This window comes from Trichoderma atroviride, chromosome 6 (assembly GCF_020647795.1).
Source record: "Trichoderma atroviride chromosome 6, complete sequence".
Classification (NCBI taxonomy): domain Eukaryota; kingdom Fungi; phylum Ascomycota; class Sordariomycetes; order Hypocreales; family Hypocreaceae; genus Trichoderma; species Trichoderma atroviride.
The window spans coordinates 3,466,943-3,489,895 of NC_089405.1; the positions used below are offsets into that span (position 1 = coordinate 3,466,943).

General features: G+C 49.0%; 12 protein-coding genes across 12 annotated transcripts; 5 read left to right on the forward strand and 7 right to left on the reverse strand.

The window, feature by feature from the left end:
- Positions 1-577: 577 nt before the first annotated feature.
- On the forward strand, positions 578-1,298 carry TrAtP1_011757 (uncharacterized protein). Its single transcript, XM_014083219.2, has 2 exons — positions 578-849; positions 903-1,298. Exons 1-2 carry the CDS (start codon positions 634-636, stop codon positions 1,251-1,253), a joined length of 567 nt encoding a protein of 188 aa, XP_013938694.2. The 5' UTR covers positions 578-633; the 3' UTR covers positions 1,254-1,298.
- Positions 1,299-2,304: 1,006 nt separating this feature from the next.
- TrAtP1_011758 (uncharacterized protein) lies at positions 2,305-4,604 on the reverse strand. The gene is made up of 4 exons (XM_014084832.2): positions 4,145-4,604; positions 3,083-4,039; positions 2,790-3,023; positions 2,305-2,730 (listed from the first exon to the last, which is right to left on the reverse strand). The coding sequence occupies exons 1-4, from the start codon at positions 4,315-4,317 to the stop codon at positions 2,478-2,480; spliced, it is 1,617 nt and encodes a 538-aa protein (XP_013940307.2). The 5' UTR covers positions 4,318-4,604; the 3' UTR covers positions 2,305-2,477.
- Positions 4,605-6,510: 1,906 nt separating this feature from the next.
- On the forward strand, positions 6,511-7,957 carry TrAtP1_011759 (uncharacterized protein; the record flags this gene model as incomplete). Its single annotated transcript, XM_014084833.2, has 4 exons — positions 6,511-6,625; positions 6,679-7,453; positions 7,515-7,626; positions 7,688-7,957. The coding sequence occupies 4 exons, from the start codon at positions 6,511-6,513 to the stop codon at positions 7,955-7,957; spliced, it is 1,272 nt and encodes a 423-aa protein (XP_013940308.2).
- Positions 7,958-8,555: 598 nt separating this feature from the next.
- TrAtP1_011760 (uncharacterized protein) lies at positions 8,556-10,958 on the forward strand. Its single transcript, XM_066115246.1, has one exon. It carries the CDS (start codon positions 9,066-9,068, stop codon positions 10,569-10,571), a length of 1,506 nt encoding a protein of 501 aa, XP_065971344.1. The 5' UTR covers positions 8,556-9,065; the 3' UTR covers positions 10,572-10,958.
- On the reverse strand, positions 10,943-12,125 carry TrAtP1_011761 (uncharacterized protein). Its single transcript, XM_066115247.1, has 3 exons — positions 11,935-12,125; positions 11,223-11,879; positions 10,943-11,152 (listed from the first exon to the last, which is right to left on the reverse strand). The coding sequence occupies exons 1-3, from the start codon at positions 12,004-12,006 to the stop codon at positions 10,994-10,996; spliced, it is 888 nt and encodes a 295-aa protein (XP_065971345.1). The 5' UTR covers positions 12,007-12,125; the 3' UTR covers positions 10,943-10,993.
- A 77-nt stretch (positions 12,126-12,202) lies between these two features.
- Positions 12,203-13,722, reverse strand: TrAtP1_011762 (uncharacterized protein). Its single transcript, XM_066115248.1, has 2 exons — positions 12,588-13,722; positions 12,203-12,536 (listed from the first exon to the last, which is right to left on the reverse strand). The coding sequence occupies exons 1-2, from the start codon at positions 13,702-13,704 to the stop codon at positions 12,502-12,504; spliced, it is 1,152 nt and encodes a 383-aa protein (XP_065971346.1). The 5' UTR covers positions 13,705-13,722; the 3' UTR covers positions 12,203-12,501.
- TrAtP1_011763 (uncharacterized protein) lies at positions 13,706-16,192 on the reverse strand. Its single transcript, XM_014084837.2, has 2 exons — positions 14,470-16,192; positions 13,706-14,401 (listed from the first exon to the last, which is right to left on the reverse strand). Exons 1-2 carry the CDS (start codon positions 15,969-15,971, stop codon positions 14,059-14,061), a joined length of 1,845 nt encoding a protein of 614 aa, XP_013940312.2. The 5' UTR covers positions 15,972-16,192; the 3' UTR covers positions 13,706-14,058.
- Positions 16,193-17,269: 1,077 nt separating this feature from the next.
- TrAtP1_011764 (uncharacterized protein) lies at positions 17,270-19,795 on the reverse strand. The gene is made up of 2 exons (XM_014084838.2): positions 19,419-19,795; positions 17,270-19,355 (listed from the first exon to the last, which is right to left on the reverse strand). Exons 1-2 carry the CDS (start codon positions 19,513-19,515, stop codon positions 17,593-17,595), a joined length of 1,860 nt encoding a protein of 619 aa, XP_013940313.2. The 5' UTR covers positions 19,516-19,795; the 3' UTR covers positions 17,270-17,592.
- Positions 19,796-20,105: 310 nt separating this feature from the next.
- Positions 20,106-20,584, forward strand: TrAtP1_011765 (uncharacterized protein; the record flags this gene model as incomplete). Its single annotated transcript, XM_014084839.2, has 2 exons — positions 20,106-20,376; positions 20,433-20,584. 2 exons carry the CDS (start codon positions 20,106-20,108, stop codon positions 20,582-20,584), a joined length of 423 nt encoding a protein of 140 aa, XP_013940314.2.
- A 64-nt stretch (positions 20,585-20,648) lies between these two features.
- On the forward strand, positions 20,649-20,846 carry TrAtP1_011766 (uncharacterized protein; the record flags this gene model as incomplete). The annotated part of the gene is made up of 1 exon (XM_066115249.1): positions 20,649-20,846. One exon carries the CDS (start codon positions 20,649-20,651, stop codon positions 20,844-20,846), a length of 198 nt encoding a protein of 65 aa, XP_065971347.1.
- Positions 20,847-21,098: 252 nt separating this feature from the next.
- On the reverse strand, positions 21,099-22,141 carry TrAtP1_011767 (uncharacterized protein; the record flags this gene model as incomplete). The annotated part of the gene is made up of 2 exons (XM_014083289.2): positions 21,099-22,014; positions 22,065-22,141. 2 exons carry the CDS (start codon positions 22,139-22,141, stop codon positions 21,099-21,101), a joined length of 993 nt encoding a protein of 330 aa, XP_013938764.2.
- A 109-nt stretch (positions 22,142-22,250) lies between these two features.
- Positions 22,251-22,493, reverse strand: TrAtP1_011768 (uncharacterized protein; the record flags this gene model as incomplete). The annotated part of the gene is made up of 1 exon (XM_066115250.1): positions 22,251-22,493. One exon carries the CDS (start codon positions 22,491-22,493, stop codon positions 22,251-22,253), a length of 243 nt encoding a protein of 80 aa, XP_065971348.1.
- Between the last annotated feature and the right edge of the window lie 460 nt (positions 22,494-22,953).

Below are 22,953 nucleotides of genomic sequence, written 5' to 3' on the forward strand. Positions count from 1 at the left end.
TAGAAAATGTCTGCGGGTATGGAGTACTATGTTCGATATGTTGGTACAAAGACTCCATTCTCTGTTTCCAAGTAGATATTCGGCTGGATGGGCGCATTCGTACGTTAATTTTGGCCAGGGCTTCATTTATCTGCATGCGTCGTGATTGACGAACTCTTTTTTCCACTGCGTCATCGCATTACATGCGTATATTTTATCTACCAGGATATGACCGTGTCAGATGTGGGATGCGTGTTTTCTTCATAGGTGCACATGGCTACTATCGGTATCAGCAGCATCAGTAGCATCAGTAGCATCAGTAATTCACTCGGTTCTTCGGTGGAGATATGTTGCAGCCACTTCTATGCGATCTAGATTAGTGGAGGCAATTCGGCACAGTATCTAACCTTGAGCGTTTTGTAAAAGAGGCTGCTGCTAGCCAAGAATTCTAACCGACCTCTGAATACGTTTTGGGGAGCTTTTTGCGATGCCGTAGGTCGAGATCATATTCATTCTTCTCCCCTCGTGTAACCTTTTCACCTTTTTTTTATCATCTGTTGCTCGGATTACTTTGTACTGATTCATCGTCTTTTACTCAAATTATAATTTGTTCCACCTTGATCAAACCGAGGTCCCAACATAAATCGCGGAATCATGTTTCTCATTTTAGTATCAGCTCTCCTTCTTCTTTCGGCCGTAGATGCGAAAAAGTCACCAACGAGAATGAAGCCCAATCCGCTGACGAAGCAAAGTCCCTTCTATCTTGAAGACTTTGCGCTGCTCGATGTTGTCGAAAAAACAACCATCGACCCATACCTGTATCTGAAACAGCCAGAATTCGGAAATCCGAGTCGTCTCGAGTGCCTTCCTGTACGAATCGCTGTACTTCTCTAATTCCATTCCAAAAGCTAACGGCTCCATAGAATGAAGAAGGCCGGGTAGATTTTCTGGGCTGCGTCAATGTCAATAGCAAATGGCATGAAATGGTAGATAGAGACGGCAACATCATCCTCAAGGCCGGCCAGTGCAAATCCGTCTCGCAGCAATGCTGCCAATGCACCATCTGCGCGCCAAAGTCCGACATTGTCTTGACGCCCGACCGGATATCAAAACTTTTGTTTTGGAAGTTCTCCGATGTCTGCCTCTATGCGCACCAGGGGGCAGTCTACGTCAATGACAACTGGGATTTTATGGCGATCACAGCAAGACCCCCCAGATGCTATGCAAAGGGGCATCGACCAGATCCGGCCAAAAAGCCACAGTCTGATGAATGAATCATCTTGTGCTCTCTTCGACAAGCTTTGTCCGCGCTGGTGGCCACAGTGGTATCGACGAGGATATCTGTTGGTCAAACGAGGTCCTCCATGGATCTTGTCACCTTTTGCTTGAGCTTTGCAAAGTTGATCTTGTGGGTCATTGGGTCGTCGATGCTTTGTTCCCAGAGCTCGAACATGAACTGATGCAGGCCAAAATCAGCCACCGCCGATACTCACAATCGTGATGAGCGGGAGTAAGAGTCTGCTGCTGCTGCTGCTGCTGCTGCCACTATTATAACGACTACGACGACTATGACGACCATAATGACTATTAAAACTATTATTACTTTTATTAGTATATTACTACCACTATCATAGTTTTACTTTCTACATTTGCAATTAACTTTTATATTTCTGGCGCACATTGTTCCAGAAGCTAGATTCCTCGGATGCCAGTTGGCCAAAGGCTGGTATAGGCAGAAATGCCAATGGTACTTGGTATTGGAGAACGCGAGCATTTTAAGTCAAGGTAAGTGGAAGTAGTAAGAGTCCAAATTCGTGCCTATTGCTTCTCGTCGAGATGCTCCAGATAACTCGTGAATGTTCAAGGGGGGGGGGGTTAGGATGAGCTCACAAATAGCTGGGTTAACCTGGAGATAAAGTCGAGAGAGTTGTTCGACTATGAAGAACCCTGCTGCTCGCGCAATTTAGAAAAACACCATCGCCCATTCTTTGAAGTCCGCACTGTCTTTGCAGTTTTAAGCAGCGCATCAAAGTATATTAAGTGTAGCTATTGTCGTTGCGTAGCCAAGATGGTATTGAAGACATAGTGCTATGGTCCAGTTGACATATAGCAATAATTAAACTATAAATACACAAAGTAACTGTTTGATTGAGCTATAGCCGGGATGTTGAACTATACATAGAATTGAGGTGCTCGATTACTTTCCCCCATAAAATCATCGGATGCTTGCATTCAGTAGTGTCTGTCCCACTCAGAGCCTCTTTCAAACCACCTTCAGGCTAAGTGACATCAGCTCAAACATGCACAGGAAAAGCAAATTTCGATATCGGAAATCGTTTGAAAATTTAACTATTATTATCAACAATGATCATTCATGATATTCTACATATTTTACATGCCATCATACATGCTAGCAATTCGCTACTAGCCCCCACTCTCTCATGATAAACACGCGCAATTGGAGTACAGGCTGAAACAACCGACACGACTACAGCACTTTATTTCTCCGAGTTTTGCGTGTGACTTCGCACGTCGCTGATATCTCCAACTTCATTCTGGTGCTGCTTGGTGGGGGTCCACTTGCTCGACGTGATGGGGTTGACGTGCTGCACGTACATGGTGTCAATCTCCTCGAGAGTTCGGTCCTTGGACTCGATGACGAAGAAGAAGACAATCAGGACAAGCGCAGCACAGCAACCAGCGAAGATGAGGCCGTAGAAGTAGTCGATGTCGTCGGTAATGAATCGGGTGCTAAATCGCGACTATTAGCTAGAGTCTTCACAAGCATCAAAAGAGCAATGGCAACTTACAAGAATGAGATCATAAAGTTCCAGAACCAGTTGGAAGCGGTCGCAATACCCATGCAGACACTTCGGTATCGAATGGGATACAGCTCGGCGTTGACGGTCCAAACCAGCGGTCCCCAGCTGACGGCGAAAGCAGCAATAGCCAGGCAGGAGAATGTAACCAGGGCAGATCCAGCCTTGGGGGTGAGCATCGGGTTCTCGTGGTCGAGGGCAAAGTGGCCGACAAAAGCGTAGACACTTTTAGTTTGTTAGTACAATACAGAGTCTTGACACTTTCAAGGTTGAAGTAGACTTACAGGAAGCACATCATCATCCAAGCAGCACCGGTCATGAGGATAACACGGCGACCGAAGCGGTCAATGATCCAGAGACCAATGATTGTGCAGAATACGTTGACGGATCCGAGGATAATCTGGGTGACGTAGCTGTTGCTGATACCAGTGGCAGCAAAGACCGTGGTACCAAAGTAGAAGAAGAAGTTGGCTCCAGTCAGCTGCTGGCCGGCCTGGAGAACAATTCCGAGAGTGGTACGGTAGAGCATGCGAGGGGCGGTGAAAATCTCTGTCCATTTGAACGCCTCAGTGTGCGCATTCTCCTCGTCAACCTTTTCTTGAATGTCGGCAATTTGCTTGTTGACGACATCAGAGTTGGGAGGGAGGCCAATGAGCCGGGCAATGGTTTGGCGAGCCTCATCAACGCGACCACGGCTGTAGGCAAATCGGGGACTCTCAGGAAGGAAGAGAACACCAGCACCGAGAGCCAGAGCCCAGGCAAAAGTAAGACCGTTGGGGATTCTCCATGAAGCGCTGTTGCCCCTGGCCTCGGTTCCCCAGTTGACCATTTCAGCGGTCCAGATACCCAGGGTAATGAGCAGTTGGTACGATGAGACAATGACACCACGGATCAGGGCGGGAGTACTCTCTGACTGGTACATGGGGACGACGACAGATAGGGCACCGATGCTGACACCAGTGACGAGACGGCCGATAGCAAACTGAACCCAGTGGGTGGAGGAAGAGATCTCAATGATGACACCAATGCAAGTAAAGAAGGCGAACATGGAGATGGAGAGACGACGACCGATGGTATCTGCCATCTTACCGGCAATTAAAGCACCAATCAATGAACCAATGCAGAGAAGACCGACGATGGTGCCCTGGCGAGCAGCGCTGAAGGTGTACGATCCATCGCTTTGTAACGCTCCGAAGCGGCTGGCATAGTCTTCCATCAGGAAGAAGCCAGAGATTTGACCACTGTAAGACAAGTATAATTAGTATCATGATCAAGTTGGCAGACATCAAGTGTCATCGCTGTAGATGTCACTGCTATCAAGTGTCTGTCATCGAGGAGTGCCTTACCTGACATATCCGAAAATGAAACCACCAACACTGGCAACAGCGCCCAGCGCACACGCCAGCACCGTGACCTTTCCTTCAGCGTGGATCTGAGAACCCTCCTCGCTGCTGGTCGAGTTGCCTCGCTTGGGCTCCTCCACGGGAGCAGAGGCTTGTTTCTTGTTGAATAACCCCATGATGCTACTCGCAAACCATTCACAAAACGCTTCGATTCAATGCTTGCGTGTGATTCACGAACAGTGCAGGAGGAATATGGGCTTGGGTATTTAGAGATCGGGGAAATTGTCTGATAGATAAACTAGTCTGTGAAAGCTAGTAGCTACTCCTATGAGTGACGATAGAGCTTGCAATCCAAGGCTGGCAAAAGGGATAGTCCCACAGAGCCATATAAAACCTTGAAGCACTCGCGTCCATCTCGGTGTCTTTGCGGGCCGCTGGAGAATGAAGGCAATAATCAACGGTCCCGTGGTTTGGACCATCAGGTGGAACTGGACCGATCCTTATAGGCACATCTCCTGTTCAATGCGGCTGCCATCACGGTGTTGATGAGGCTGATTCGGAGAAATTCATCGGGGATATTCAACGAACCATTGCCGCTTCTGGCGCTGCACAGATCAGGCCGAGTCATGGATCGTCTTTCGAGCGCTCCACCAGGCCCAGCAAACCGCAGCTCGGCACGGAATGTCCGGCCAGCACTACCGAGACTAAGTCCTTCATCTGCCGCGTCTAAGAGGCTGTCAAGCTGCCAGAAACGCCCGTCCCGTTCCCACTTTCGGTGCCCACTGTTTGTGCCCACTCTGCGCTGAGCTGATGGAACATGAACAACATTAAACGCGCAGCAAAGCGTCGTGGAACTTCGTATTTCCTGTATCCATATAACGTGATCTCCACTGAAGGATTCAAGAAGAAATTTTCTGCTCGGCCCACGATGAGGCTCGTCATCAGATGTCTTGGCTCTTGGCGTTGGTGATTCGTCAGGACACAGTTGCGGAAATGAGATGAACCATGCTCTTTGTCTTGCGAGTTCCTCTTTGATGCTACCGCACTGCGGCAAATTCCGTGACAATTTTTCTCTTTCCTCTTTGACAGCACTCATCACGTTGAGCATCACATTATGCGGAATCAGAACACCGTATCGACTGCTTGAAGTGAGGTGAATCACGATGGCAACGAGCGTAAACTGCCACAACCACGTTTATTAGTACATGAAGTAAAGAACAGCATCCTGCGTTTGGCGAGGTTGCGATGGAGCAGAATCGCCAATTCCTAAAAGTGAATATCGTGAAGCTTTTCTATCAGCAACTCGACAAATCTTCCTCGTGTGCGTGCATAGTCGCTTTATGGTTGTGAAAGGCTCGGCACGGCACGGAGCATTATTTATCGACTGCATAATCTGCAACAGCCGAGAGATTCGGCGAAAAATCCTTCTGGAAAGCTGTCCGACGATAAGGCTAGCCAGTACGGGTATGGCGGCGATCTGAGATCACGTTAGCCTCTGACGTCATAGATATGGACAGAAGATAAGATATGATAAGATGATAAGACGATAAGATATGCTTACATAAGGTAAAATCGCAATTGAGTAATGAGAACGGAAAATGAGCCCCAGAGATGTCTGTGGATCCGTGTATGGAGACAACTCAACGTCGTGTTTAGAGTCGAGGTATACAGACGTGTTATATGTTTTTTTATTTCTTTCTTTCGTCTCTTCTTCTCTGTTATATCCGTGGCTGAATTAGAATGCTTACAATATTTTGCACGTAGGCAATTCTATTAGCCGATTACCTCATATACCGCCGTAGCAAGCTAAAATGCGGAGGCGGATGTCCGTTTGTGAGGGCGTCCCCAATGGGGAAAGAAGACACTAAGCATCAAGGAAAACACCAAGTTTCGTGCCTTTCCTCCCATTAAGCCAATGGTGGCTTTGGAAGTTCAAAGTTCACGGAAGCCATTGCCGAGTCATCAGCGGCGTGTAGTGGCAATATTGACCAGCAAGGTCAGCCTGTACCATGGGCACTTTAATACGTATAATCACCAAAGGGGGCAAGATTAGCCGCGTTGATGTCAGGTTGACGCTAGACAACTTCGACCTCAATGTGTTGCTATACAGTTGATTATTGGATTAGAATATCGGAGCATACTCGGGTTTCAAGCTTCATCTCTACTGGCAATTGAGTGATGTGCGGAAGCTCTTGTGCGCGTCATTGGCGCAATCACTAACAAGAACTTTGAGACTTACAAGGCAAAACGAAACTTATATATACCTACATCCACATCCTCACAATGATCCAAAACAACAATAGCGACCACAGCATCAACCACATTGACTGTAACTAAACCAAGCATCAAACCAAAGCCTTTACACAACCATGTCTGATCCCAACAACCCCAACATCAAGACCAGAACCACTCCTCAGTGGTCGCTCTACCAGCGAGAATCTTTCTGGGATGCAAACAATGGAAAATATGGCCTCTTCAACACTGGTAAACTTTCACGACATCTCATTTGCTAGCGATTCTCACTGACACTCATCAAGATCCCGCTGAAATTGAGAAGCTTGCAAAGGAGAAGCTCTCGCAGGGTGGCTGGTACTATTCCTCTTGCAATGCTGGAGTGTCTTGGACCCATCTTTCCAACCGACAGGCTTTCTACCGACACCGAATTGTCCCTCGCATGCTCGTCGACACCAATCTGAGAGACACTGCAACCGAGATTTTCGGCCACAAGGTATCTGCTCCCATTGGATTCGCTCCCATTGGCATCAACCGCATCTACCATCCCACTGGCGAGCTGTCCGTGGCCAAAGTAGCCCAGGAGCTCAACCTCGCATACTGCCTGTCTTCTGCCGGAAGTTACAGCATCGAAGACGTTGCAAAGGCCAATGGCTCTGGGCCTCGCTTCTTCCAACTCTACCAGAGCCCCGACGACGAGCTCTGCCTCTCCATGCTCCAGCGCGCTTTTGACAATGGATTCGACGCCTGTATGCTCACCACGGATACCTGGTCTCTTGGCTGGCGCCATAACGATGTGTTCACTGGAAACTATGCATTTTACCATGAGCACGGAGCTGGTGACCTTGGTCTTCAAGACCCCGTCTTCCAGAAGCGTCTTAAGGAGGCAGGAATCGACCCAGCCAAGAATCCCAAGGAAGCGGGTGCAAAGTGGATTGATGAGAACATCTGGCACGGCCGCGCCATTACTTGGGAGAAGATGAAGTGGACTATGGAGCAGTGGAAGAGAATCAGTGGAGGACGCCCATTCTGCCTGAAGGGCATTCAGAGCGTGGAAGATGCCAAGAAGGCAGTTGAGCTGTGAGTTTACTCAAACATTCTGTCTAACATTGTGAAATTATAACAAGGCTGACCTTATCAGTGGCGTTGACGGCATTGTCGTATCAAACCACGCTGGACGACAGGTCGACGGAGGTATCTCATCTCTTGACGCTCTTGAGAAGATTGTCGATGCCGTCGGAGACAAGATCTACGTAAGCTGCATATTCCATCAACCCCACATAAACATATTATGGCTAACCAAATCTGAACCAGATCATGTTCGATTCCGGAGTCCGATCTGCCGCCGACGCTTTCAAGGCGCTCGCCATCGGCGCCAAGTTTGTCTTCATCGGCCGCCTTTGGGTGTGGGGTCTCAGCATTGCCGGCGAGCATGGCGTGCGACATGTTTTGAAGAGTCTGTTGGCCGAGTTTGACATCTTGATGGAAGTGGGTGGCTTTGTCAAGGTGCAGGATATTAATCGTGGCTGCATCGACTCGTTGCCCAACTCGTCCAACTTGATTGCCGAGCACTCGCAGATCTAATAGACCGGCTCGGAGGGGAAACGGCTGAAATCGCTTTCACGGTTAATCTTTAGATACAGTTTCCTAATTTAGTTATAGAAGAACTCCACATAGAAACATGATAACATCTATCACATTAGTTGAATCTGCTATTCACTTGAAGTTGCAATCCTCGTAGTTTTAGAAGCCACCGTAAAGTCCCATTTATAGGAAACCACGGCACCAGCAAACCCTAATGCAAATGGAAATAGCACAGATTTTTCAACTATAAATAATAATATCTTTAAGTATTTTTACCTATATTTAAATGTGATGATATGGCGTTGCGTTGCATAACGTGTCTGCTGCCTTCTCGAGCCAAGATGAGTACTGCAAAAAGCGAGTGTTGGTATATTTGGCCTAGCTGTCATCAAATAAGACAATTAACCAAGATAAGTTATCATGTATGCTCTGGCATCATATACTCCAAGGCAGAATTTCAAGGGCTGCATCTCAAGGCGGCTTTTCAAGGCAGCAAAGCTCCTTGACAAGCGGGGCGCATGCATAAGGCACCCGCCAATTACTTGGAGCGCCTCAATCGGCATGAATGCCCAACTCTATAAATTAGGTAGGCTTTAACCACACATATTTGAATCCCAAATTTCCAAGTCCTTGTTGACACTAGTTCCCTTCTTTGTTTACTCTCTGCACCGATATCTACATGCCTAAAGGCGGAAGCATGTCTTCAAAAGCGCACCAGTAAGCGAACGATTCCTGCAATTTTCGAAACTCGGACTCGGTTACTCAATTTCTATTTCTCACAGAAAAGGTCCATGGCGACCACTGAACTCCATTAAGAGTGAGATTCGTGTTGTGGAAATATCTCCAGCGCAATCACCATTGGACATGATTATATGTCATTTACGGACTACATCTCTTCTGGACAAACCTGAATACGAAGCTCTATCGTACGTCTGGGGGGGCATCGAGAGACAATAGGCAGATACTCCTTGATGGAAACAAATTATCAGTGACAGACAGCTTATTTGAAGCACTCGTACACCTTCGCGATGTTAAAAAGGCACGCATCCTATGGGTAGATGCCTTGTGCATCAACCAGAAAAACGATACTGAAAAGAGCATCCAAGTGATGATGATGGATAGAATTTACGCTCAGGCGTCCACAGTTTTGGTCTGGTTATTGAATTCTGAATCGCCAGAGCTCTTGGACGACATCACTTCAAGAAGCCAAAATCAGGAAAGACATTTTACCGAATTTCCCTCATCACTCTTGGCATTGTCAAACATTAGCTGGTGGCACAGGGCGTGGACAGTCCAAGAAGCAGCCTTGGCAAAGAATCTAGTATTCTGCACTGGATATCAACACTTTTCTCTCGAAGATCTTTGGGGATATTTCAAATCCCTATTTCGGCATCTATTTCAATCAAACCAATGCTGTCGCGCAGTATTATATGCCGCAGAGCCTGTGAATAAAATGCCAACATGGGGGTTTACTCTATCCTTTGTTGTCGTACGAGAATTGCTATTAAGTCGGCGAATCATTTCCCAGGGTAAAAAAAGCCTACTGGATCTTATCGTGAGTAACAGAGATCGTGAAGCAACCAAGCCTCAAGACAAGGTGTACGCATACCTAGGTTTGGCGTACGATGTTCCTCTGGAGCTTGTTAATTATGAACTCTCTTTGCGAGAGTGGATCTTACATGTTTCTATAAAGCTCATTCAACATGATAAGTCGCTAAAGATTATTCGCTATGCAAGTCCCTCCGGATTTGATATAGTTGACAAACACCGCATGAACGGGCTGCCATCATGGAGTCCAGACTGGACGCAATCGATGGAAAGAGACTTCTCTTTTCTGACAAATGAACGATACAAAAATCTGAGTTATGGAAGATTTGCTGCTTCAGGACAAACCAAAGCCGCTTCATTCTTTCCAACACCAGAAATCCTCGGCGCGTCCGGAGTTGTCTGCGATATGGTAACACATGTAGGGTGCGACAGCTCTTGCGTATCTGGAGCAGGAGCTGACCCCCAAACTTTACGGCAATGGTGCCATCTTGCTGCTTGCAACGCCTTGGTCCATAATGCAAATTGCGATGAATGCGACAAAGTAATCTTTGGCATTCGAAATAAATGTCGCGTGTGCCCTGATTTCGATCTTTGCAGCAGATGTTTTAATAAATCAGCAGATATACACCCAAAGCACTCGTTTATTAGTATTCGAGCAAGAATGTTGGAGTCTCAAGAAAAGAGCTGCATCCAATGTCAACGAACAAAAAGCCTCTTCCTCTTAGAAGAGCCAAATACAACGACAAACCTGTATAAGCCACCAGATGTCGCTGAAACAAAACTCGACAAGGATATTGTCAAAATTTCCGACTGGGAATGGCTGAGCAAGATAGCGTACCCTTTCGCTGACGGTGATAGCCTGCAAGATGCATTTTGGAAGGTTCTTACCGCAGATATTAATCTCAAAATGGCACTGCCCCACGAATCTATTGAATCTAGAGAAGCATCCATCTATCTCAAGATGGCCTTTGCGAAATTTTGGCATCTCAGGGTCGAGAATCGGCTAGAAGAGGCTTTCAATCTAGAGGAAGGCTACACAATGGAACCGGGGGGGGCTAGCTTCTAGAGCGTTGGATGAAAAAAGTATCAAAACAGTTGCTTCTTTAGTCCGAATGGTAGTCTGGGAGATGCGATTTTTTGTGTCAAGTAAAGGATACATTGGCTGGGGCCCAAGGACGATGATGCCTGGAGATACTATTGCCGTATTACATGGCGGTGATATGCCCTTTGTTCTTCGAGAAGTTCCTGAGCAGCTCTCTCAGACAAATATTGGTAGTGGATATACCGTGATAGGCGAGTGTTATGTCCACGGTCTAATGAGGGGAGAGGCATTGGACAATGAAGATATGGAGAAGCGTGATTTCTTATTACATTAGCATATGGGTTTCTCTTGGACATATCACGACTACATAATTTTTTAGCAATGCTTCGCAAGATGAATGTCTAAAGTTACTCTCGATTTATTGTAATTTGCATTCGCCACACTGTCTAATTACCAAGAGGACTGACCGTAGGATCCCATGTAGTCGGAGAATAAGAGTCAAAATCCAACGTTATCATATCCTCTTCCGCCAATTCAAAATCGTAGAGTTCCGCATTGGCCTCAATTCTAGACGGCGTTTCACTCTTTGGCAAAGGAACAAAGCCCTATAAAGAGTTTGTCAGCTTTTGCACTCATCAAACGCAATATACCTCTTAAAGGCCAGTAATTGCATACCTTTTGTAAACTCCATCGCAGCAAAATCTGAGCTCCCGTCTTCCCATACTTCTGCATAAGAGCCTGCACCTGCGGCTCCTCAAATCGCTGTCCCTTGGCAATCGGACAATACGCTTCCATCACAACCCCATGCTTATTGCACCATTCCACGATATCTGGATGCGCCAACCAGGGATGCAGCTCCCACTGGCCAACGCTAATCTCCCCTGCGTTCCCTTCGCCAAGCTCGCCCTCCAGCTCCTTGATGTATGCGAGGGTCTCTTCAAGATGATGCACGCCATAGTTGGACACTCCCATAGATCGAATCTTGCCTTCATGCTTTGCTTCTACCAAAGCTTTCCACGTGCCCTTTCTCGCCTCTGGGCCCCCATATGGACTGTGGTTGAGATACAAGTCGATGTAATCCAGCCCCGTCTCCTGAAGACTCTTTTCAACGGCCTTTTTGGTCTCTTTGTATCCGCCCTTGCGAACTTTTGTGGTGACGAAAATCTCCTCGCGAGGAATGCCTGACAACTTGAACGCTTCTCCACAGGCCTTTTCGCTGTCATACATGCGCGCGGAATCGAAATGTCTGTATCCGGCTTTCAAGGCATGGACAATAGCGGTGACGGCCTTGTCGTGCCCGATTTTAAAGCCTTGGCTAGCTCCAGCTGCGGTCTATGTGTATGGTCAATCGAGATGATCTTCTGAACAGCGCTGGATTGCGACATACCCCAAAGCCTAATACGGGAATCTCGTACCCCGACTTCATTTTATATGTGGACGTTAGAGTCAACTTGGCCATTGTGATGAGATTCCCAATACAAAGGTGCCTTGAGCAGATGTTTTCCAATTTTATGAGGATATCAATTGAGTGAAAATAAGTGTATGAATCGTATAGTTAGTGGCTTGAAGAAGATAAACGTCGTCTTTAAATAGTGAAATAGCCACAGAGTGCAAAACGAGGGTATAAGCTGCTAGTCTACCCACTTTTAGTCGACGATCCAATAGCACGGCAGCATCGCCCAGGACCGGCAATAGGGTGGAATAGTTGCCTAATCGGGAGTTTTGGGAAATGCTTGCCCGCAGCTATCTCCAGCACCGACAGTATAACAATGGCTTCTTGTTCATTGCTTGACTTCTGTAAAATCCGATTTTAATCATCAGTGACTAACAATCTCCGATTTATAGCTCATTTACAATGGTTTGAATGCCACATCACCGTGGCCATGCTACTAAAAGTAAAGGTATATGCATGATATCATCAAAACTGCAATCGAAACCTGTGGCGAAATCTCCATCATTCGCCATCCTCAAGGTACCCTATCCGAAACGCTACTCAATCGTCAGCAAAATCCAGCGATAGACTCTGGTTCCCAATCTCACCTCCCGCGTTCAAAGCCGTCGCATACATAACCCGCGATATCGGCTTGAGTTCATCCTCCGTATCTCTACTATCCAAATGCCCATCCCAGAATCTCACAAGAGCCGCCACCCGAGTCTCTAAATAATCACTGACGTCCCAGCACGCAACGCCAACGCAGGTGCCAAACTCGCGAAAGGCCAGTCTGTGGGATGCACTTCGCTGCATCACTGGCGAATCCTCACCGAGCAGCTCTTCGACTCTGACTAGAGCCTTGCCTGAGAGTTTCGCAGCCCACGGCTCGTCTGCCCAGATATGGCACATCCAAAGGCCCATTCCCAAGTCTAAAGAGTCGTTTCCGGGAGATAGGCTGCCCTTTCGCGTCATGAGGTTCCAGTAATCGCTGACTTCTTGAGACAGCACGCCATTTCGATGGCCTTGTTTCGCGGCTGTGCTCTGGAGTAGCTTGTAGACAACGTATCCAGTCGCTGCATCGAGGTGGCCCTCTGACTGGACAAGCACGCTCTTCATATCGGTGGAAATCTTCCACACCATTCGCAAATCACCAGAGAGGCAATGCATGAGAAAGCGCGGATGAATCGACCTCGCCAGCTGTATAGCCAAATCATTATACTCGGTCTCGCCCGCAGCAATGGAGAGACGATTCAGTGCAAACATCCACAGCGTAAGGTAATGATGATACTGTCCATCGCCATCATGGCCCTTTGCATCCAGTTTCCCGATTCTCAAACCCCCTCTCAAAGGCTCCTCGTCCGTAGCACCATCCAGTCTTTTTTGTCCATCTCTTGTTCGGCCAAGGACATCGTGAACAGTTGTGACCAGCCGCTTAGCTAGCGTCAGATACTTGGGCTTGGCTGTTTCCTTAAACAGAGTGATGAAGTTGACAACTCCAAAAGCGTCCGTCCAGAGATACCTACCGCGATGGCCTCCAGCTCCAGGATCGTCAGGAAAACTCCAGCCAGGTGCCTCGTCATTTGACACTTGGTCAAATGGGCCGTACACTGTCTTCATCGCCTCGATGAAGCGGCCGATCTTGTCGATTTCGGTCATAGTCCTTTGTATGCGAAGTGATCTGTCACGCAAATAGTAGCGTCTCACACATATGCATTTTCTCTGCATGAAAAGAATGGATTGACAATTCGCGACGATAATTCTCGTGATGCTCTTCATGTTGCTTATATCAGTTGTTGGATGTGATGCCATTATGACGATCTCATGATGGCGGTCAGCTGGACAGCCCGGCTTGACACTAAGATTTAATGCTCAGCTGCCAAGAAGCTTAATGCAACGGATTGTTGACTTCATTCTCCAACTGTTCAGACCATTTCTACTTTGAGCAAAATATATTGGCTGGTCTTATTCACAAGTTCTTTTCCAACATCATCCAGACCAAACGCATTATCTAGCAGAAAAATCACAAAATATACACAGAATCTCCAAAAGTGATGATCCGTAAAAGCCAAACGCAGCTCACTAAATCTCACCAAGCGGCCCTTCGTACACGTTATGCGGGTGATGCATCGCCAATGGCCACAAGTCACTCAAATGCTGCGTCTGCGTAACGACAAGAGCGCCAACATCGTCCCAGAGGATGCTTCCAAGAACGCGCACAACGCCGCTATAACCCGGCGACTCTTCCGAGCGCTCGTCATCAGGCGAGTTGGGATCGAAATCAGCGTCAATGGTCATGACAAAGCCGCCCTGCTCCGGCGTGGGATTAAGATAGGAGTCGATGACGCCCTTGTCTGCACCAAGGAGGATATCAGAGTGAACGCCAGATGGGAAGTCTGCTGATTCGCGGAATTCCTGGAATTTACTACAAGATGCACTCGTGATTAGTCCATGATTACTCGTAAAGGGAAAAGTATGCATGTCAATACGTACGTTCTAAGGGCGTCGACATCGTCATCAGAGACTTCCAGGTCCTTGGCATCTCGCCAATGGATCACCGAACGTCCTCTCAGATTGTCAACCCCAGTCAGCTCATGGCCCCAATTCGCGATATCAGCCTCAAACTTGGTCTTGAACTGCTCCCACTCTTCATCCGTGTGATCGTGAGAAAGGCGGTACGCCACGAATCCCCATTCAAAGTTATTCGGCGTGCCAAGATATCGATTCGCTGTTTCCACCCAGAGCTGTTGTTCCAAGGGCACTGGCGGTCCTCGAAGTTCAAGTCTTGTCTTCTCCTGAGCTATTACTTGGCAATAAGCACTCCGTGCAGTGTTGTTCATAAGATCAAAGCCAGTCGGCAGGCCGGGCTCCGGGGGCTGGTCAGTTGAGCGATCTTGGCCGAGCCATAGCTCAGCCCGTGATAGATACTTGAGTCTCAAGTAGTAGTCGCCCTTTCTAGCGTAGGTATTCGCAGAAAAGGAGATGGGCTCCGTGCGATAGGGCTCGTTGGCGCCAGGAAGTGGCGGCGCATCGTCTTGGGAACGAAGGCTTTCTCCTTCATATCCGTCCATTGGTAGAAAGATGCCCGAATCAGCTTGACCTGCATTTTCCAACAGGTCATGGAGCTTGTTTGTCAAATCCCACTGCTGCGGGTCCATATCAGACCCAGCTGATGGAGGATGAGCCGCGAGCTCTTCGAGGATAGGACGGCGGAGACGATCAACGCTGTTAATAACCCAGCGGTGGGCATGTGCAGAGATAGAGTTGAAGTGCGTCTTGATGTACTCGTGCCATCTTGCCGCAATTTTGACTTCTGGCTTCTGTTCCAGCCTATTCTTGGCGTTGAACGCGTCTTCGAAATGGCGCAAGTGTCCCCATATCAGATTGTAGGTCTCGCGAAGAGCAGCTTTGATAGGAGGAAGATTCAGATAGTGAAAGGCATTTGTCGCACCGGCAATATACTGGCATGCCGCGTGAAAGTTTTGCGGAGAGTCTAGAGAAAGATCCTTCCAGCGCCGCTCGGAAAGAGGCATGACGCCTTCCCATAACCTCGACTTCATCGCATGAAGCTTCTTTTCGATGGGCACCAAACGATCTGCATCCTCGTGGGAGCCAATGCGAGTCATGAGCTGCTGTACAAGTCTGTCATGGCTGGTGTTGTACGGAGCCGGCGCCCACGTTGCCATGGGCTGCTGCATCAGCATAATCACGTCCTCGGAGAGCGGCGGAAATGATGATTTGGAGCCATCGGAAAGAATTCCAAACGCCATGGACTCGATGAAATGAGGAATGGCTTGCGGCTCCAGGATTCTGTCCACAATCCAAAGCTTCTTGTCGCGCTCGCTCTCGGGCACATCCGGATGCAGGACCAGATCGTGAGCTCCAGACGGAGTGTTGCGCCGGGCGATGCGGTTGCTTTGGAGCTGGCCCGAGAACGGAAAGCCATTGCGGCTCAGCAGGAGATCAAGATTTAACAGCATATTTGCCATGTTCATTTTGAAAGAAGGGTGCAGCTAAACGCAAGCTGCCGGCGAGAGAGTTTCAGGGTTTCAGTTGGTTCAGGAAAATCGGCTCAGCTCGTGGATGAAGCTGCCAATGGGTCTGAGAAGACAAAATCGAGAGCATTCAAAACCGTGCAATTGCCATTGACATGAGAGAGAGAGGAAGGAATAAAGGCCACGAGCTTGGTGATGGCAGCTGATGAAGGGAAAACAAGGAGATGAAGCGCATTTTTATATCTTGAGCCAATCGGGACAGCTAACTTTAATGGTCGGAGTGGCTGCCTGGCCTGCCTGGAGCAAGCGAGCCTCAGAAGGAAGCCAGTGCAAGTTAGCGCAAGCAATTGCCACTATTGGATCAAGCTTCGAGTCTTCGCAAACAATTTCCTAAAGACCAAGTCATAGCACGGAAGATGCTCCATGTCTACTGTCCTTGGATAATAGTTTATTGATGGCACCTGCAGCAGAACCCCAGTCACGGCTTTAGACGAGACAGCTTATTCCAGTCTTGAAAAGCGCAGCAAGTGTCCAATGTCAGTCATCCAATTAGCCTATAAGGACAAGCAGGTCATGATACATGGATTGACAGCCAAGTACTAATTAATACCTGTCCAATATTGTCAACGTGATTCATCCATGCAATCGGTTTCATCAACCCCATTTACTTGCAGACATGACGAATTGGGTTGGTACCGCGAGTCTCCAAGGTGCAAACATGTAATAACAATAACTTTGAAGCAACCATACAATGCACCCTTGGCTAGTTCAGTAAGGCGCCGGGGCATTGTATTGCCCAGTACTGCATATTATGTCAATCATGCTAGAGACGAGTAACATGTAAAAAATTCCGATAGGTCAGATGGGTACACTAAAGACTACTTGAAATGATGATTTGTGTTAATTTGTGAGCTGGTCACCATTAAAGGTAACGTAAACCGAGGTTTGTTATGATTTGGCTTATACACCGCGTCCATACCCGGCACTTTGCAAACCATCTCAACCAACAAACATGACTGAGCCAGTAACCAGGCATATGATATAAGTTTGCGCTTGAGACACTAATATCGTACCATACACCAAGTAGTAATCAAGACAAAGTTGCGTGATCTTACATAATATTTGAGTTGTAAGTCAAGTGTAGTCTATCTTACTTATACGGTCTGGAACCATTGCTGGTCTTGGTGGATATATAGGGGGAAAAGATTTGGCAATTGTTCAACACAAACCAGCAAACTTATTTCCACGAGGGTCGAGACATGAGCCTATAGCTCAACTCTGTTTTATGTTTTGTTCTAGCTACCGCAGTTAGCAGATGTTTTGATTAGGTTATAAATATGAGCAGTATTGCTGTTTAAACTATACCCTTGTGCGAACCTTTAAAATATTGCTGTAACAATATCCCTGACTTATTGATAGAGACTGAAAATGGATCATCATCATAATCGTTATCAATTTGCAACACTCATTTCGCCTTCTACTGTACCGTGCCTCCAATGCGAAACAATTTCAAGCAAATACCGTAACAAACTCAATCGCCAAAACGCCCCAGGTTAGCCACGCTGACTCCCGCAACCTCATCCATGTCCTGATTCAGGCCCCGATGTACGCAGTATGCCTCCTAGGCCTCGTCATCAATGTCATCAGTCATATCCATTCCAGTCTCTTCCCTTTCGTCCTCATCGTCAATCAACATCGTCCTTCGCCGACCCAGTCTGCCCTTGCCTTTATCCATCGTGCCGCGCCCTGTCCTTTTGCCATTTGATTTGTGTGATGCTTCGAGTTTCCTTCTTTCCAAATGTTGCTCGAAATCTGCCAAATCTTCGGCCTCGTCTTCTGCAGCGCCATCCACCAAGGCCGTTTCTTCTAATGCCTTGTTTAAGAGCTCTGTTGCGATGCTGTCTTGCGGGTGAATGGCTAGAGCCTCATGGAGGACAACAACAGCCTCCTGCGGCCTATTCTGTTCCATCAGAATAAGCCCCTTGGCACTAAAGATGGCAGCATCCTTTCCACCCGCCCGCAATACTTCATCGAATTCTGCCAGAGCACGGTTGAAGTGGCGCAGCCGGCGAAATGCATGGCCCAAGTTTGCCCTCGCCGAAAGCCATGCTGACGGCTCACTATCATTTTCGTCGGCAACCTTGAGCGCAGCTGTAAAGTACTGGACAGCCTCTTTCGGCTTGTCTTGATGATACTTGACGATGCCCATCTCGTTCAAGAGCAGCGGATCTGACTTGCACAGCCCGTAGGCAGTCTTTAAGAATTCTTCTGCAATCGTCATGTTGTTCAAAGCGTGGTTTTGCATTCCGAGGAAGATTTGCGGTAGATGAGTGCCCATAAAGAGGCGAGCCGCGGTCGAGTAAGCTGAAATGGCCTGGTCGTGCTCTCCTTCTTCGGCAAATGTGTGCGCAAAGCCGATCCAGGCCGGGCCAAAATGCGCGTCCATCATGCTCGCTTTGCTGAAATACCGTCTGGCTTCTGCAATCTTCTTGATGCTGAAATAGTAAATGCCCACCGCCAACCATGTACACGGCTCTTCGGGGTGAGTGTCTGCCAGATCGTGGGCTATCAGGAATAGTAGGTTCTTCATCTTGAGCTCGTATAGACAGGCCAAGTGAACGGGGTATATGGCAAAGTTGTACTTGTCTTCTTCCAGGATGGCATTGGTAATCGTCAATGCATCTCGGTATCGGCATTGTGTATATAGTAAGTCGGCTCGGGCAAGCTGCAGGTCAGGATTAGCGGCCAGCTGATAATGCGTTGACAGCGAGTCGTAGGCCGTGTCGAATGCGGCAGGGTTCCTGTATTTGGATAATCGAGTAGTGTAGAGCATCTTTGTGAATTCGGCCGCCTCCTGGGAAGACTTTGGGTCTCCCGTTAGCTGTATTGAGTCAAAGTCTAGGCTGTCTAGAAATTGCCACTCCTCGTCCGGCGACAGAAGCGAGTTCTTCATCAACTGCTGGAAGGCTTCGAAGCACTGCACATCAATCCGCACGGCGTCCTTGTAGCATTCCTTGGCTCTGTCAAAGGCGTTTTGCTTCGCATAGCAAATGCCCCGGAGGAAGCACATAGCTGCCTCGAATCTTCGGGTCGCTGCCTCTTCATCTCCCGCATCGTCGTCTCGTCTGCGTCCGCCTCGAGGCTGGGCGGAAGCTTTTCGCTTGTTGCTCGGGCCATTGGATATCAGGTGTGTCGGGTTGCGCTCGCCAAGGACGGCCAGAGCTTCTTCGAATCGTGATTGCTTGATGAGGCAGTGACCGGCCAGATAGCGACAGGCTGGGTTGCGGCCGATGAGGTCTTGTTTGGAGAGGAATGCTTGGGCTCGTGTGTAGTTTCCAGTCGCAAAGTGAACCTGTGCCAGCCAGAAGGCGTCGTTGTCGTCATCTGCAACCAGTAGTTACACGTATTAGTTCGTGTACCTTTGCGAAGATCAATGGCACTACACACGAGTCAAAGCAAGAAGCTTGTCGCCAATAAAGATGGCCGATTCATACTGCGCCTTGTTGAGGGCATCCTGTCTCCAGTCCCTCAGAAACTGCTCCATTCTAGCATCGGCCGGGACGTCGCTTGAGATCAGGTCTAAAAATGAATCAAATATTGACAAAAGGACAATGGCAAAAAAGAAGAAAAGACCAGTATAGCAAGGTATTTAGCAGTGCGGCATGGTAGGATGGCGGGATGTTTGGCGGACAAGGTACATGTAGCGAAGTCGAATATCTGGAGCTCAATGTTGACGCGCTCTCAATAACTTGGACCTGCCGCGATCCGCGTCCGTTTACAGCTGCTGCAGGGGTGGTTAGAGCAAATAGCGGGGTAGCTTCAGCGCAACGGACCCCTCCATGCAGCGCCTTCAGTGAAACCCTACCCGCTGTACGGCATTTCCAGGGCAACAAATTGTGCTAATGCCACCACTGTAAACATGAAATCATGCCTGCACTTGGGGACCACTAAGAAAAAAATCCCACCAACCCCGAACTCCGATACAGGAGCGAGACAAATCTTTCTCTGCCTCTCATCGTCGACTTATTAGTCTTAACTTTAGCACGACTCCCATTGGAAGATAAAAGGTCGCCAATTCTCCCCCAAACTGAATTTCACGTCAAGACACAAAACAACATCAGTCAATCTCCAACAATGGCTTCTCCCCTCCCCGTCCGAGCTGCGGCCCTGTCCCGCGACACCAACGAGACGTCGATCCAAATCGCCCTCAGCATCGACGGCGGCGAGCTCCCTCAGGATGCCGACCCTCGCCTGCTCGAGGCCTCCAGCGCACACGCCTCGCAGACCAGCAAGTCGCAGGTGATTTCCATCAACACGGGCATCGGCTTCCTGGACCACATGCTGCACGCGCTGGCCAAGCACGCCGGCTGGAGCATGGCGCTCAACTGCAAGGGCGATCTCCATAGTGCGTCATGACAATCATATCAACTAGTATCTTGCATGCTAATATTCCTCCTCTAGTTGACGACCACCACACCGCCGAAGACTGCTGCATCGCCGTCGGCACCACCTTTGCCAAGGCCCTCGGCGCCCTCACCGGCGTCGCCCGCTTCGGCTATGCCTACGCCCCCCCTCGACGAGGCCCTCTCCCGCGCCGTCGTCGATCTCTCTAATCGGCCCTACACCGTCGTCGACCTGGGCCTCAAGCGCGAGAAACTCGGCGAGCTCAGCTGCGAGATGATTCCCCACTGCCTGCAGAGCTTTGCCCAGGCCGCGCGCATCACGCTGCACGTCGACTGCCTGCGCGGCGACAACGATCACCACAGGGCTGAGAGTGCGTTCAAGGCGCTGGCTGTGGCGGTTCGCATGGCTACGACTAGGGTTCAGGGCAGGGAGGGAGAAGTTCCTAGCACCAAGGGCACTTTGAGTGCTTAAAAAGAGGCATAAGAAAGAAGTAAAAGAAAGCAAAAGGGTCGATATAGAGGGAGTTTGGAGTTGATCATTTTTTGGATACGCAAATGTTCCGCTATTGCGGTATGTGCCTTGGGATATTCGGCGGTAAATTATACGAGAAAAGCTTTGGAATAGAAGTTGGCTGGATATCTGTGACAAGTCGTGGCAGTCATTCATCAGAAAGAAAGAAAGGATAACAAGAAAATTATTTACCATTCGCCTAATTTTACATGCCTATGTCCGGTAGTCTCCATTAATCGTAACATAATCGTGACTAAAGTCACAAGTCCAGTGCACAATGCTTTTGTCACCCGTCCCCAGCCTCACCAGAATCTCCAAGTCTTCCATCTCGAGAATCTCGCTCGCCCTCTGCTCATCGACATTCTCCGGCTCACCATTCACCAGCAGCTTCAGCTCCGCCGAGCCGTCCGTGGGCACAAAAGACACGCTCGTCCGCTCGGGGATAATCTCAGGGACGTCGTTGACAGGCTGGCCAGGAGGCGAAATAAGCGCGTAGCCGGCCGCACACAGAATACGGCCCCAGTTGGCATCCTTGCCGTAGAGGGCTGTCTTGACGAGAGGAGAGCGAGCAATGGCTCGGGCGATTTCCCGAGACGCCTCCTCGGAAGCACCGTCCACGACACGGATGGTGACAAATTTGGTGGCTCCCTCGCCGTCGCGGACAAGGTATTTGGCGAGCTCGGCAGAAAAGTCAGTCAGGAGTTCCTTGAAGGCCTCGTAGTCGGCAGACTGCTCAGATGAAATCTCCTTGCCGCCAGCCGCGCCATTGGCAAGAAGAGCCACGGTATCGTTGGTCGAGGTGTCGCCGTCAATGGTAAGAGCATTGAATGAGCGATCCACCGAGTATTTCAGCAGAGGGTTCATGAGGCTGGGCGCAATGGGAGCATCGGTGGCCAAGATGGTGAGCATAGTAGCCAGATTGGGGGCCATCATGCCGGCACCCTTGGTCATGCCCGCAATGCGGTACTCGACGCCAGGCGAAGAAGGCAGCTCAAAGGACCTCGACATGAGCTTGGGGAAAGTGTCGGTGGTGCAGATGGCCTTGGCACAGTCGAGCCAGTGCCTGTGAGACTCTCCGGCATGGTGATAGGCCATGGGGATGTGGTCCACGATTTTCTGGATAGGAAGCCTGCAACAGTCAGTTTTTGTTAAACTCTCTTCAGTAACTGCATCGCCAACCTCTGTCCAATGACGCCCGTGCTCATCACCAGCGTCGAATCATCGCTGCCAACCCGCTGGTCCGTCGTCCTCGCCATGCTCGCCGCATCCTCCAGGCCTCCGACACCGGTCACGGCGTTTGCATTGCCCGAGTTGACAATGACGCTGCGCAGCCCAGCATTGGCCTTGGTCTGCAGGATCTTGCGGCTAAACGTCACCGGCGCCGCCTGAAACTTGTTCTTGGTGAAGACGGCGGCGGCTGAGGCCGGTCTGTCGGACGTGACGAGGGCGAGATCCGGCTTGCTGGTGTTGCCGGGCTTGACGCCGACGAAGACGCCCGAGGCGAGGAAGCCCTTTGGGTACGTGCCGGACGTGGGCACGTATTTGAGCTTGGCCGGGGGGGATGGCGTTGGCGAAGCCGGTGGAATAGGCGCGCTTGAATTTGAGCATTTTTTTTTGGTCCTTTATGTCATTTGCATGCTTGATTGGAGAGAGGGTTGTGTTGATAGCGAGAGAGTTTTTAGCTGTCGAGCTATGTTGATTGGATGCTAAGCTGCGGCAACCAACTGCTGCCGTGGATGCTCCATAGCGACGGGTATGAGTCAAAGGGCAGCCGATATGGAGATTTGATGATTGGGAAGGATTTATTTGGACAAGTTTCGGTATTGGCAAGAATTGTCATCGTCAAGCATTATATCAAGCCATTGACTTCATTCCAACGGCATGGGTTGTGTATCGGCGTCTTCTTTTACAGCAGTCGAGTTTGGTTCGTCTCAAGCACAGCTCATAGAGCACATGCCGATAATGGACTGCGTGGGAATTATGCATCAGGCATATGGACATCAAAGTATGCAATCTTATATAGAGAATTCAGCTCAGTACCAGCTTATGACCCTTTTCATTCCCTTCA

Bases quoted from the DNA above. Each gene is read 5' to 3' on its own strand.
- TrAtP1_011757 (XM_014083219.2), top strand. From the start codon at position 634: ATGTTTCTCATTTTAGTATCAGCTCTCCTTCTTCTTTCGGCCGTAGAT. The intron at 850-902 runs GTACGAATCGCT...ACGGCTCCATAG, and splicing joins GTCGTCTCGAGTGCCTTCCT to AATGAAGAAGGCCGGGTAGA.
- TrAtP1_011758 (XM_014084832.2), bottom strand. From the start codon at position 4,317: ATGGGGTTATTCAACAAGAAACAAGCCTCTGCTCCCGTGGAGGAGCCC. The intron at 4,040-4,144 runs GTAAGGCACTCC...CTTGTCTTACAG, and splicing joins TTCATTTTCGGATATGTCAG to TGGTCAAATCTCTGGCTTCT. The intron at 2,731-2,789 runs GTAAGTTGCCAT...GTCGCGATTTAG, and splicing joins AACTTTATGATCTCATTCTT to CACCCGATTCATTACCGACG.
- TrAtP1_011760 (XM_066115246.1), top strand. From the start codon at position 9,066: ATGATGATGGATAGAATTTACGCTCAGGCGTCCACAGTTTTGGTCTGG.
- TrAtP1_011761 (XM_066115247.1), bottom strand. From the start codon at position 12,006: ATGGCCAAGTTGACTCTAACGTCCACATATAAAATGAAGTCGGGGTAC. The intron at 11,880-11,934 runs GTATGTCGCAAT...CCATACACATAG, and splicing joins TTCCCGTATTAGGCTTTGGG to ACCGCAGCTGGAGCTAGCCA. The intron at 11,153-11,222 runs GTATGCAATTAC...AACTCTTTATAG, and splicing joins TGCGATGGAGTTTACAAAAG to GGCTTTGTTCCTTTGCCAAA.
- TrAtP1_011762 (XM_066115248.1), bottom strand. From the start codon at position 13,704: ATGCAGAGAAAATGCATATGTGTGAGACGCTACTATTTGCGTGACAGA. The intron at 12,537-12,587 runs GTGAGATTGGGA...ACGATTGAGTAG, and splicing joins GACGGCTTTGAACGCGGGAG to CGTTTCGGATAGGGTACCTT.
- TrAtP1_011763 (XM_014084837.2), bottom strand. From the start codon at position 15,971: ATGAACATGGCAAATATGCTGTTAAATCTTGATCTCCTGCTGAGCCGC. The intron at 14,402-14,469 runs GTACGTATTGAC...TGCATCTTGTAG, and splicing joins GATGTCGACGCCCTTAGAAC to TAAATTCCAGGAATTCCGCG.
- TrAtP1_011764 (XM_014084838.2), bottom strand. From the start codon at position 19,515: ATGGAGCAGTTTCTGAGGGACTGGAGACAGGATGCCCTCAACAAGGCG. The intron at 19,356-19,418 runs GTGTGTAGTGCC...TACTGGTTGCAG, and splicing joins CAAGCTTCTTGCTTTGACTC to ATGACGACAACGACGCCTTC.